This window comes from Gossypium hirsutum, chromosome D02 (assembly GCF_007990345.1).
Source record: "Gossypium hirsutum isolate 1008001.06 chromosome D02, Gossypium_hirsutum_v2.1, whole genome shotgun sequence".
Lineage (NCBI taxonomy): Eukaryota > Viridiplantae > Streptophyta > Magnoliopsida > Malvales > Malvaceae > Gossypium > Gossypium hirsutum.
Window position 1 is genome coordinate 59639941 of NC_053438.1, and position 13659 is coordinate 59653599.

The 13659-nt window shown below is 34.8% G+C and overlaps 2 protein-coding genes across 3 annotated transcripts; both read left to right on the forward strand.

Annotated features, from left to right (window-relative positions):
• Positions 1-6561: 6561 nt before the first annotated feature.
• On the forward strand, positions 6562-10787 carry LOC107909714 (eukaryotic translation initiation factor 4B2). The gene is made up of 3 exons (XM_016837345.2): positions 6562-7981; positions 9558-9983; positions 10479-10787. The coding sequence occupies exons 1-3, from the start codon at positions 6843-6845 to the stop codon at positions 10501-10503; spliced, it is 1590 nt and encodes a 529-aa protein (XP_016692834.1). The 5' UTR covers positions 6562-6842; the 3' UTR covers positions 10504-10787.
• Positions 10788-11008: 221 nt separating this feature from the next.
• LOC107909717 (GDSL esterase/lipase At5g14450) lies at positions 11009-13643 on the forward strand. 2 transcript variants are annotated; one of them, XM_041088905.1, is made up of 6 exons: positions 11009-11749; positions 11993-12243; positions 12394-12603; positions 12707-12879; positions 12968-13238; positions 13341-13643. In XM_041088905.1, exons 2-6 carry the CDS (start codon positions 12030-12032, stop codon positions 13568-13570), a joined length of 1098 nt encoding a protein of 365 aa, XP_040944839.1. In that variant the 5' UTR covers positions 11009-11749; positions 11993-12029; the 3' UTR covers positions 13571-13643. The 2 variants fall into 2 exon arrangements, with proteins under 2 accessions (XP_040944839.1, XP_016692838.1); XM_016837349.2 differs by lacking the exon at positions 11009-11749 and having other exon boundaries at positions 11970-12243.
• The last annotated feature ends 16 nt before the right edge of the window (positions 13644-13659 follow it).

A 13659-nucleotide genomic window follows, 5' to 3' on the forward strand; every position in this document is an offset into this window, starting at 1 on the left:
AAGCAACTTGAGAGAAATTCAGTTCAAATACTCTTCCTAATCAAGTTAACAAAAAAATTTGTAGTTAGTATTAAATTTATAAATTACATTCTAAGCTTTAATCGAGCTTTTGTTAACTCCATCTAAGTTTTATCAACCACTTAGGACCTGTTTACAAACTTTCCTTTTCTAACATCAGAAGCATCGTTGCGACATCAGATGGCCACGTCGCGACATGCAATTTATTTTTCTCAATTTCTCTAAGTTTTAAAATTTCTTTGTAGTCTAAAACCTACTTCCTATTCCACTTTTTACTTCATTCGCTAATCATTCATTCATGTAACTTATTCTTAACTCTTAGCATCATATATTCACACTAAAATACTATATTTACACTTTATGCAATTTAATTACTATATCTTGAAATTCACTATTATTCCTATGCTTATATTTTCCATTTCAACACAATTTGATTCTCAATCAAATTTATAAGATTGACACAACTATTAAAGTTATACAAATAATTCCATTAAGTCATCATATTACATATGATTCTCAAACAAATTATAAGATTACACATCTATTAAAGTTTTACAATTCATTTAAACTATTCTTATGTGCTAGTAGTTCTATCACTTAAAATAATTTTTTAGCATCATACTCTTCTACTATTATTTCCTCCTCCTCCTCTCCATTCCACATCATTTATGTACGTTTATTTTTATGAGAATTTATGGCTTTTAGTATTGTATGCCTATATGCAACATTAATTTCAATTTTACCAAATACATAATTTTAGCAAAGTTGTCCACTTCAGTAACAATCACTAAATTATTTATATCTCAATATACATAATTCAAAATTAATATCCTCTTTTTTTTTTTTTGAAACTAGACTCATTGAAGTTTTTACTATAAAATTTTAGAATTTATACCTAAGCCAATAAATACAGTTTATTCTTCAAGTCTTCTCATGTTCTGCTTCTAAGCAGCAATGACCCTTCTTCACTAAAAATTAAATATATTTTAATACAAATCTCGTATTATGTTACCATTTGTTTTTCTTGATAGACTCATTAATCTTTCAAGTATATAAACTTAATCACCTAAACATTTTTGTACAATTTATAATGAATTTTCAAAGTTAGAATAGAGGGACCCAAAATCATTCTGACATTGTCTCACAAAAATTCATATATCTCATAATTAAAATTCTTTTGCTTACACAGTTTCTTCTATGTAAAACTAGGATCAATAAGATTTCATTTCACACTTTAATTAACCTCTAATTTGGTTTCTATAATTTTTGGTGAATTTTCAAAGTCAAACTACTGTTGTTGTCCAAAACTAATTTAGTGCAAAATGTTGATAACCAAGTTCGTAATACCCTCATTTCCTTTCTCTACAATATTTCTCATACTCTACTTTAATATCATTTTCATGTCTTTTATATAATATCAAACTTAAAAATATATTGAAATCTTGATATTCTTACCTTGTCCTATTGATTTAAAACTTTAACTTGATTTTCTCTCTCCTCCAACTTCTAGTTTCTTGAACCCCTGGTGATATTTTTGTTCCCCATAGTCTCCTTATCATTTTTCTCTCTTAGTGGTTATGGAAATTCCTTGAAATTTTAGGTAAAAGTGGTAGATTTTTGTGGAAGGGCCAAATTGTAAAGAAAGAAAAATTTTCTTCTTCTTTCCCCCTCACTCACGTTGGAAAGGTCAGAGGATAATCTTTTTTTCTTCATCTTTCTCTCCTTTTATACTAGACATTTATAATAAAATATCTTATTAAAATATTAATAAAGGAATATTTATCTAATTAAATAATTATAGAATAACATCACCATTGCCTTCTAGAATTCTCTCTTTCTAATTAACCATTTTACCCTTTATGATTTTCAAAATTCCATCCTTGAATCATCACTTAATTTGGTAAAATTACAATTTAGTCCCTTATACTTTTTTCTTATTCAATTTGGTCCTTATTCATCTATTTTCCTTAATTTTTAAATCCTTCCACTTTTAAGATATTTACACTATTGGCCCTTCACTTCAACTATTCCATATTTATACTTGTTTCACAAAATTTTTTTGTATATTTACAATTTAGTCCTTCCTTAATTTAATACATCATGTCATGCTTCTTGATTTAACTTTCTTTGATATCCTGCAACTTTCACTTTTTTGATCTTATACCTTGTTTCACTAAGATTTTATGTCATATTATTTACGACTAAGGGAGTTTTGAGGATGTTACACTAAAAGTGAAAATTTACCATTTTAGAAAAAGGGGAAAATTTAACATATATATTTTTATGAATGTGACATGGATATGAATTGATAGGTGGAGTCGAAAAATTGAGATATGGACTAGATTGAAAATTGGTTAAAAGTACACGAACTAAAGTACAAGTTTTCCATTTTAGAGGAAGGATCTAAGTGCAATTTCTCACTTTTAATAGATATTTGGAGACATAATCATGAGGTTAGAATATCTAAATGCTAAGGTGTAAAGGAGAAAATTTATGGAAATTAAGGAAGAAATGTGTTGAAATTTGATTGGTTGGTAATTAAAAGATTAAATTAAAAGAAAAATAACATGTAGATTTTTCTACATGTTATAAGGGGAAAATGGCAGCAACAATAAGCAACTAAATAACAATAAATAAATAAAAATAATAAAAGGAAGAAAGAAAAGTAAGGAAAGGAAAAATCTTTAAAAAAGAGAATATTATGTAAAATAAGAATATTTGGCTTTTAGGGGTTGAATTGTAAAACTATGTAAATTTGAGATTTTATAGACTAAATCGTAAAAATTGTAAAATTTGAATTTCAAGAACTATTTTGTAAAAACTCTAAAATCTAAGGTATAGAGATTGTTTAGTAAATTCTGAAACATTTAGGTATAAACATGGACACAATAGTTATATACTTGATTCCATGAAATATTTGATAAATAATTATGTATGAAATTAAATAGTAGAAATTTGAAGTTGGTAAGTTAGATTTGTTGTTATTTGTATGTGATTTGGAATATTTATTTGAGTTATGTATACAAATTTGTGATAAATTAGTGTGAATATGTAAAATTAAATTCTAAGGCTATGAATAAGCTCAAATGGTGAATAGATGTATAAATTTTGATATAAAACACGCAAATGAATTTCAAAAGTTAAAATTGAGTCCAATAATAGCAAATTAAGTGTTTGAATTATGAAATGTTATTGAAAATTTTAAATGTGGCATCTCTTATCTGGGTCTGTTATCGGGGGTAAGGGGTGTTACACTTATTTTTCTTTGTATACCACATTGATGTTATGTTTGTTAAGAATGTGTCAATTTTAGTTTTTTTTTTCGTTCTTGACCAACCTCTTTTCAATGTTGGCCATGAGTTCTTTAGCCGTGGTAATCTTATCAGACATAATGTCCCAAAATGTTTCAATGCATGCAATGATGTTGGTAGGTATAATAATTGATGGATCAAACAAAACAATCTCACAGACTTCAAATATAAACCAAAATAATAATATAAACCCCATCTCAAGATATTTAACACTCCATTAACCATTTCCGTTAGCCATTGAATGAAAAAGGTCACGTTATTATTTTAGTTAACTATTTAATGAAAAGTGACCAAAACAAAAAAGATCACATTAGTGATGAAATTGAAAATTTTTATAATTTAGTGACCAAAATAGAAACACACTAATAGTTGGGTGACTAATTGTAAGTTTACCCAAAAATAAAAAACTAAAAATGGGAAAATATATTAAAAATGGGATAATGTCACATTTAGTACCTATACTTTTATAAATGTCTACTGTGGTACTGATACTTCAAAATTGTCCAATGTGGTACCTGAACAACCAATTGCTGTATTATTTGGCACTTGTACTTTCATAGAATGTCCAATGTGGTACATGAGCTATCAATTTATGTATTATTTAGTACATATATTTTCATAAAATGTCCAATGTAATATGTGTATTTTTATGATAATTGGAGTAAACATCCATAGTAAATGCTAAACCAACCAATGAAAACACAACACGTGGATTTTTTCACCAAATCATTAATTCCACATGAATGATATAATATTATGTGAAAAGATAAATAAAACAAACAAAAAAAAAGAAACGATAGTTGAAGTCAAGTTATTCAACCTGTCACACCCGAATTTCCAAAATACCTGAACTCAATGAGGAGTCAGGGGACTGATTAAATAGTAATGGAAAGTTATGGGTACTAGCGAGAAATTTAGAGAATTAAGTGGCTCGTTAGGAGAAAGTTAGACTCCTAATCTGGTTTGGTTAGATTGGGACTGACTAGTTACATAGTGGGAAACATAATAATTAGGGCTGTGTGGTGGTGACAGCTTGTGAAGATTGCGCTATAAGGGTATATTTATAAGTAAGAGGACGAGAGAAGAGGGGGGATTCCTCAATCCTGTTTACACATTCTTCTTTTCAAAATTATCTTCTTGTTCTTCAGTCGTCTTGAAGAAGAAGAGGTTGTAATCGTGGGAGGAGGCTTTGCATATTGTAGCAGTCGTAAGCATGGATGTCAAGGAAGGAGAAATTGAGAGACTACTGCCAGGTCTAAGGAGACACTAGCATTCGAGCAAGCCATGGTGACAAGGATAAGGAAATAAAGTGAGTTTTTGCATTCTGCTTTTGAATGATAAACGATGATATGCTGTTTGCATGAACTAGGGAATGCATAAGTAATCTGTGCATGGATATTGTAGTTGAGTCATGACAAGCTAATTATTGTTTCTTTAAGATAGATGATGATTAGATGCATGTATTACATGACAACTGAGGAAAAAATCTCAATGGGATAAATGAAGTTAGGATGGGAAATGAAAAGTGAAACCTATTAGTTACTGCCTCGAGCGAAGCTCCGGAACTTATGAAGGGAACACTACGGTGTTTGAGCATCAATGTTGGGTGGTGTAAAGGAGGTAATGGGAGGAGGATTCGGGTAATATGAATTATGGAAAGGTATTTACCACGACGATGATATCGACTAGTCCTTTGGGGTGACACCATGATGACGGTATATGGCATAAGATCATAGACAAAAGACGATATGACAGTCTAGTATGAAGCATGTTGCGTAAGACCATGGATGTAAGACTCCATGGTAGCATAGTACAAGGTACAAGGTATATGGTGTAAGACCATAGATGAAAGATGCTATGACAGCCATGTATAATGAGTAAGACAATAGATGAAAGACTTTATGGCATTATAAGATAGTACGTTAGGATGGCGAATCGGTGTAAGACCATGGATGAAAGGCTAAACCATGGTGGTATGATGTCAAAACATTACAAAAGGCCCGCCGGATTAGTAATGTGGAAAGGGCTATTAAGATGTAAGACATTGGACCCCCAACGGGAAAGTTCACCACACTAGAGGTATGCCATAAACTAAAATAAAAAAAACAACATGAATGAAACGATAAAGTGTATATATGCATAAGCAAGGTGCGCCCGAGGGGTGTGGGTTTTCAAATTAATAAAGAGATTCGCCAAAGGCAATGCAAAATGGGGCCAACAGTACGACAATCGAGTCCACTAGAGAAGCGGTGAATCTTATGAGGAAAAGCAGATATGGGGAAAAACTTTGTTACCCTAATGTCATGAACCTTAGGTTGATGGAAGGACCACCGGCACTCAGTAGAGAGAAGAGGTGGCAAATGGGTGATTAAGTGGAACTCGGACAATAGGGATTTGTAGGTGAGGGTCCACCAGCGGCGAAATAAGTCTGCTGACAATCTTGGGGAAGATAATTCGTCAAGTAAGAGATATAAATTTGGGGAAATTTTGGCTGGTATAAATATTGGAAATTTTAGGGTTTTTAAAAAAATAAAGAAATTTTGAGTTAAAAATTGTTTTTTTTAAGTAAAACTTATATTATTTAGGTTTAGTTTTTTTAAATTTAGTTTAATTTTTCATTTTTTGTTTTATTTATCTTTTCACATAATATTATATTATCTATATGGAATTAATGATTTGGAAAAAAATCCACGTATAAAATTTTTTTTGGTTGGTTTGATATTTACTATGGGTGTTAACTCTATGTTCCATATTAATACAAAGATTGATAGTTCAAGTATCACATTGAACATTTTCAAAGTATAAGTACTACATTGGATATTTTATGAAAAGTATAAGTACCAAATAATACAAAAATTAATAATTCAAGTACCACACTGGATATTTTCAAAGTATAGGTGCCAGATTGGACATTTTATGAAAATACAATTACCAAATAATACACAAATTGATAGTTTAAATACCATATTAGATATTTTGTGAAAGTATAGGTACCAAATGTGACATTGTCCCTAAAGAAATTAGTGGTAGATTTTTGGAATACCGAAAAGGCAAGATTCTCACAACATCCATCTACACCGTCCGAAACGCAGAAATCAAACAGTACAGTACATGGCTCCACCTTCAATAATCAAACATTCCGAGAATCTTTCTCTCTTATCTCTTATTGGTCCGTGGATTTCACTTCCTTCCTTGCGCCTTTATATTATATCAGCCCATTTCCCTTCCCTCTCATAGAATGCATTGGGCTCAAATGCTTTAATTTCTTTACTCCCACTCCAATTTTTCAAGCACCAAAAAAAAAGAAAGAAAGGAAACAGAAAAAGAAAACTGTAACCCGCTCTTAACTTCTTCGCATGCAGTCGGAGCTCCGGCTCCCTTAACGGAGCCCTGTTTGATTGTCCAATTTTCAAACTCTTTTAGATCTCTGTCCTTTTATCTTTTTAGATCTCAACTAAACCAAATAATAAAGCAAGGAAAAACAGGTGGAAATAATATAAAAGATTTCAAAAAATGTCGAAACCCTGGGGTGGCGTCGGCGCGTGGGCCGCCGAGGCCGAGCGAGAAGAAGCGGAGGAACGTGAAGCTGCGGAAGCCGCAGCCGCTGGGCCCACGGCTGAATCGCGGAGTTTCCCTAGCCTAAAGGAAGCCGTTAGCGCGAAGCGCAAGAGTAAGAAAATGACTCTCTCGGAGTTCACCATGGGGACTTATTCGTCGTCCGCCGGCGCCGGAGTTGGTGGTGGTGCTAGGGTAACGGATTACAACAAGCTTACGCCCGAAGAGATGATGCTCCTCCCCACCCGACCCAAAGAACGTACCCCCGAGGAAATGCAGTATGGCCGTCTGGGAGGTGGATTTTCGTCTTATGGTAGGTCCGGTCCATCTGCGGGTCGAGGTATGCGTGAACGTGACGGCAGCGACGGCTCATGGGGCTCCGGAAGAAGGCAGTACGGAGGTTTTGATGAAGAACGACGGGGTCCGCCTTCTAGGGTTTCTGATTTTGATCAGCCGTCGCGTGCCGATGAGGTGGATAATTGGGCAATAGCAAAGAAAACGACTCCTTCGTTTGATTCGGGCCGGCCTAATCGATACGGTGGGCTTGGAAGTGGGGGAGGTGGTGGGAATTCTAAGGCCGATGAGGTTGATAATTGGACGGCTGAGAAACGGCCAATTCCTGCTCGACCTTCGTCGTTTGGTTCAGGTTTTCGTGACTCTGGACCGGAGCCTGATAGATGGACCCGAGGTGGTGGTGGGAGTGGATTCAGAGAGGAAAGGCCTAGAATAGTTTTGGATCCTCCTAGAGGGGAGGTGAATGAGACGGTGGTTAAGACAAATAAGTCTAATCCATTTGGGGCAGCGAGGCCCAGGGAAGAGGTATTGGCGGAGAAAGGATTGGATTGGAAGAAACTGGATTCTGAAATTGAAGCAAAGAAGGTAACTAGCAGGCCTACCAGCTCTCACTCCAGCCGGCCATCAAGTGCACAATCTAGCAGGTCTGAAGGTCCCCAGCTGCAAGGAATTGAAAATGTACTAAAGCCGAAGCCAAAGGTCAACCCGTTTGGAGATGCTAAGCCTAGAGAAGTTTTGCTGGAAGAGCGCGGTCAGGATTGGCGAAAGATTGATCTTGAACTAGAACGTCGTAGGATGGACAGGTTTCCCTTTCATTCCTCTAATCAACTTGTTCATACTTTATTTTGAAATAGTCTTGATGGTATTTTGTTTGAACTGATTTGCATCTGTTTCCTTTAATGTTGTTGTTAACGATGGTTTGAGATATGCTTATGTTCTTAGCATGTTTGCTTGGTAAAGTTTGTACCACTTTGCTGTCATCGCAGATTATCTTATAGTGGGTATACTGTGTTGTCTTATGAGCTATCATTTGTTGCTAAGACTGAAGTTGATGTAGAACAGCTCAAATGTCATATGATGAATTCAGTTTGATTATGACCTTAGATTTATTGAATGATGTTGCACCACTATTTCTTTGGAACCACAAAACCATAGTTCATGATCAGATTGTTATCATGGTGGCATTGTGACACATGTGGCATGTGAATTTCTCTGGTACCCTAACAGAATATGTAGTGGTTGAGCACACAGCTTACAGTGGCTGAAGTAGTTGATGTTAGGGCTCCATTTTAGAAACTAATTTTGGATTATGTTCGAGTTCTGACGGATTTCTAACTTCTCAATCAAGTTTGAGCAGCTTTTTCATGCGTTAAATACACACAAACTCTTATTTTCTTAAAATTGTTCCATGTATGAAAATGTAGATTGCTCTATTATGACTGAAATATATTCTTGGTTATGGTACCATAGCTCTAGGGGCTCGTTGAATAAAAAACTATGGTCAATTCATTTTTCTTTTTTGGTAGGTTAGAGGAGTTAATTTATTTCTTTTTTTATGTCCTCTTCTTGCTAGCCCAGGAGATTTCTTTTTCTATTTTCTTTTTCTTGACAGCAAAGCATTTCTCTATCTATGTTCCCAAAATTTACTTACATTTTACGAATAAAAGATGTTATAATTCAGTGTTGCTTTTAGTTCTTTATCTCCACTTGATTGCTTTCCAGTGCAGGAGATCAATGCAAATACAATATCCTAAACTTTATGTCAGGCACATGTAGGTAGCATATGCACCAGTAGTTGCATAGGAAACAGTTGCCTAATAAATTTTTTTTCTCTTCGGTCAAAGATTACATGACGATCCTACTGCATTTTTTTTAAAACATTCTGCCAGGCTTTTATGCTTCTTCATAGTTCATGAAGTGCTTATTTATTTTAGTTATAGTCCTTTTCTCCTTCATTCCTCCACTTTCAATCTTGTTCCTTTTATGGAAATTAAATCTTTGGTGGTATTTTGATTTGTGTGCTTCACTTCTTCTTTAGTTTAGTCTTGTTTCTCTTTGAGTTACCTTAATCCAACATCATCTTTATTTCATTTGCCAGATTTCTAATGCAACATAGTTGAATGCTGCTGCTTCTTTGTCAACTTCCTATCTGATTTACCATTTTTCTGTGGTGATGGAATGCTTTGTCTTATTTATATTATTACTTGTGATTTCCTGGGTAAGGTTGTCATCTAGGTTGGTTCAGATGCCCCATCTGTTCCTTGTGCTTGCTCCTAATAGTGTCTAAATTCCATTTTGCTCCCTTCTTGCTTACAAGCAACTTTGAATATATTTGCCATATCATCATGTTCTTCATTTCTAACGAGAAAATTGTTTCAGACCAGAAACAGAGGAGGAAAAGATATTGAAAGAAGAAATAGATAATCTGAAGAAAGAGCTTGAGAAGGATTCAACTCCAGCTTCGGAATCTGCTTTGGACCAGTCTGCTTTACGTGACACACTACTTCATAAGGAGAGGGAACTAGAGAAACTTATCCGAGGTTTGGAGAACAAAGTTAAATTTGGGCAAAAAGCTGTTGAAAGGCCTGGTTCTGGATCAGGCAGGATTGGCGGCAGCTACTCTGATAGACCACCCTCTCAGTCTGGTTCTAGTGATAGCTCTAGAAATATGGAGTTCATGGATAGGCCTAGATCTCGTGGTACTGTAGATGGGTGGACAAGACCTGCTGATGACCGAAGAGGATTTCAGGGAGGATTTCAAGGTGGCAGGGATAGAGGATATCCTGGAAACAGAAATGTGGACAGGTAAGGAAATAAATCATTACTAGTTAAATCTCTCGTCTTTCTGCTCTTTCTTTATCTATTTTCATGGAAAACTTGGCCTACTTATCTGGATATTTTGTTTTTTTCTCCCTTTTTCTCTTTATAGATATAATAAATAGGATAATTTGCGAGTTTTAGGAGTGTATTATCCAAGGTCCTTTTTCATGTAGATCAGAAGCCTTTGTTCTTTTTTAAACTTAGAAACTGAGCAATTTTATAAGTATTCTTTGATCCCTGTATAAAACTAATATATCTTGATGAATTGAACTATTTACCATTGCTTTCATTGTCTCTAATTCTATTACCTGTACATAATCTTCTGAGATTTCTAGCTATATATTGGCATAATTTGGCCTTTCATAGCGAAACATTTAGCTAAATATTGGCCATTCTAATTTTTGTGTATATATCTGCTGATGGAAATCACTGTCTCGTATATATGGCTAATGGGAAGTATGTTGGTTTTTGATATGGCAGGCCAAGGTCGAGGGAGAGATGGTGAGCCCTGGAATTGGCATTGTTTTGTTAAATTCTGTCTTCAACTTTTGACTACTTGAACCAATAATATTTTGTCGCCTCACATCTTTTCTTTAGTTGTTCTCTTCTTTTCTGCTCTGGTAAAGTGGAGCAATGATTCTTCAGTGTCGGAATGCCGAACTCTGCGTTAATCTATTGTTAAATCTTTGAAACTATGTATGGCCTTTCCACCACTCTCTCTTTTTTTTTTTTTGTACACTTTTGACTCAAATTTTATTTAACATATGCACTGTGGGATTCACCAGTTCATTGTTGAGATTCCTTTTGAAATGTTTAACAGATATTCTGGCATATTGTTCTCTTTTGTTGGAAGGTTGAGGATGGATGGTTCCCGAAATTATTACCTTTTATTTTCTTAAATTTTGGTACGAGGTAATTTGTAATTGAGATGGAACCATCGGAGCTCGGATTATTTGTTCTCGCTAAAAGGAAAAGAAATTAGGCTTAAAACAAAAATAATTCAAGTAGTCATTTGAGGTTGTTAATGTAGGGCTAAAGGGTTTGTTAAGAAGGAAGAGTATGAAATGATCATATTACGAAACTACATATCCTTTATATTCAAATAAATGATGCCAATAATTTGAAGTTATTGTTTAAATTTATTTTGGTTGGTTCAAGTCTAAATTTATGATTTTAATTATTATTATTATTATTATTATTTGTAATTATAGTTATAGTTATAAATTAAAGAAAAAGAAGTCTTAACTAATTAAGCTTTATAAGCGAAGCTGGAAAGCTTTTTCCTTTTCCTGGATGTTATAGGGCATGATTGATTATTCAATATGTATGTTTAAGAATGATTAAATTTTATGGTGATGCACGAACACCTGTGAGGTTATGAAGTAAGGGTTGGTGTCAGTGTATCAAAGTCCACACGATTGATTGTTTCATGGTCAGCGCTGTTTGCCGGAAGTTCAACACCACTTCAAAAATCTCGTTGTTTGCATTGACAAAAAATAACTCAGTGCTCTCTTTCCCCTTCAGCCAACTCTCTCAACTTTTCTCATTATTTTAATGCCTACTTGCATTCGTCACAGACTAATTTATCCTATATATATAAAAAAGTACAAATAGAATTTGTTTGGATAGATTTGGGTTGCCCAGTTCCAGGTTTGAATATTTACGGCTGCTGCGGATCCACTTCCATAAGTTGAGTTGACCTTCACATCTCAATCTACAACTAAACTATTACTAGATCTTCTCCATCTAAGGTATCTATATTTCCTAAATCTCCCTTTTTATCTTCTAAGCATATTCGTAAGTGTTTCAGACTCTTTTATCTTTGGCATTGTAGCAGAAAATTTGTCTGTTGTATAACATAATCATAGTAGTTTCCTATTTGACCTTAACTCACAAGTTTAAATTTATTCTCATAATCTTCTCAATCGCTGAATCTACAAAACTTACTCTATTATTTCATTACTCAGTTTTATGAACGGTGTTATTGATTTTAGGGGAAGCCTTGGTAGTATTAGCAGCAAGAAGACTGTAATGGCAGTCGCAATCAGTTTACTACTTGTGGCTTCATTGCTTGGTTCATCCTGTGGTTGTCATTTTCCAGCTATTTACAACTGGGGGGATTCAAATTCCGACACCGGAAGTGTCTCCGCAGCATTCGGTCGGGTTCCCTGGCCTTGCGGTGAGTCCTTTTTTGGTAAACCTGCTGGTCGGTATTCTGATGGGCGTCTCATAATTGATTTTATAGGTAAGGGTGGCTCGATTCGCTTGGCATAGATGGTTTGCGAACCTTTATTTGTTTGTTTTCATACCTCCATAGATGAGATGATCTCTTCAAGCCCATTTCTTCTAAGCAAGAAGACCTGAGAGACTTATTTTGTTATCAATCTGTGCACAGCTAATGAGTTGAAATTGCCATTCTTGAGTGCATACCTTGATGCAATCGATTCAAACTTCAGACACGGAGCGAATTTTGCAGCAAGTGGATCGACGATTCAACCAGCCGATGACAAATTATTTGATACTGGTTTTAACCCCTTATCTCTTGATATACAGCTCTTGCAGTTCCAACAACTTAAAGAGCGCACCAATGAGCTTTATGATCAAGGTTAGATATGCATACTTTGTAGACTGCTCCATAAATTGATATGCAAAAGGTTTATATCTGTCATGAATGGCAATGACTAATATATTTCTTGCTTGTTTTTCAGCCAAGAATCCGGATATTACAGATAGGCTCCCTAGGCCAGAGGAGTTTTCAAAGTCCCTTTACATATTAGATTGTGGGCAAAATGATCTGCATTATGGCATTATAACAAGTATAGAGGATCAGTTTAAGGCATTCATTCCCAATATAATCAAACAGTTTGCTGCAGCAGTAGAGGTATTTCTCATGCTACTTGTACAATTGTGATGATCCGCTTCGGTGTAGATGACATTGAGTTGAAAGTCGTGATTTTCTACATTTTCAGAAGCTGTTTCAACAAGGAGCAAGAGTGTTTTGGATACATAATACAGGTCCCATTGGCTGCTTGCCTACTGTCATCATAAATTTCCCTCCAAAGCCCGGGAATGTGGACCAAGCAGGCTGCATTAAATCCTACAATGAGTTGGCTCAAGAATTCAACAAGCAGCTTAAAGACACAGTTTCTCAACTTAAGGCCAAGCTCCCTGGTGCAAGGCTTATATATGTCGATATCTACTCGGCTAAATTTTCTCTAATTAGTGAAGCCAATAAATATGGTATGTCTTTTAACCCTGTTATTTGACCTCCATTAGTACCCCAAGTTCCGTAACACCGCGGATAGAATATACTGACGTACATACTTGAATTGGCGATTGCAGGCTTTGTTGATCCATTTGTAAACTGTTGCGGTGACCATCATGTGGAATGTGGGAAGACGGCAGTGGTGAACGGTACTGAAATCTTTGGTGCTTCATGCAGTGATCCTTCAAAACATATTAGTTGGGATGGCATTCATTATACTGAAGCTGCAAACTATTGGGTAGTCAATAGGATTTTGGATGGCTCTCTCTCAGATCCCCCTCTTCCTATTACCAAAGCTTGTCTATAATAACCTCACATATCTTGTCCTGTATCAAAGAATTAACCTCATTTATGTAATAATAACAAAATAAATTCGATTATTTATACTTCTCACAA

What these genes read in the sequence shown, in the direction of transcription:
- LOC107909714 (XM_016837345.2), top strand. Translation starts at nt 6,843, where the DNA reads ATGTCGAAACCCTGGGGTGGCGTCGGCGCGTGGGCCGCCGAGGCCGAG. An exon ending in GAACGTCGTAGGATGGACAG is followed by an intron (nt 7,982 to 9,557) that starts GTTTCCCTTTCA and finishes AAATTGTTTCAG; the next exon opens with ACCAGAAACAGAGGAGGAAA. An exon ending in GGAAACAGAAATGTGGACAG is followed by an intron (nt 9,984 to 10,478) that starts GTAAGGAAATAA and finishes TTGATATGGCAG; the next exon opens with GCCAAGGTCGAGGGAGAGAT.
- LOC107909717 (XM_016837349.2), top strand. Translation starts at nt 11,970, where the DNA reads ATGAACGGTGTTATTGATTTTAGGGGAAGCCTTGGTAGTATTAGCAGC. An exon ending in TCTCATAATTGATTTTATAG is followed by an intron (nt 12,244 to 12,393) that starts GTAAGGGTGGCT and finishes ATCTGTGCACAG; the next exon opens with CTAATGAGTTGAAATTGCCA. An exon ending in TAGTGAAGCCAATAAATATG is followed by an intron (nt 13,239 to 13,340) that starts GTATGTCTTTTA and finishes TGGCGATTGCAG; the next exon opens with GCTTTGTTGATCCATTTGTA.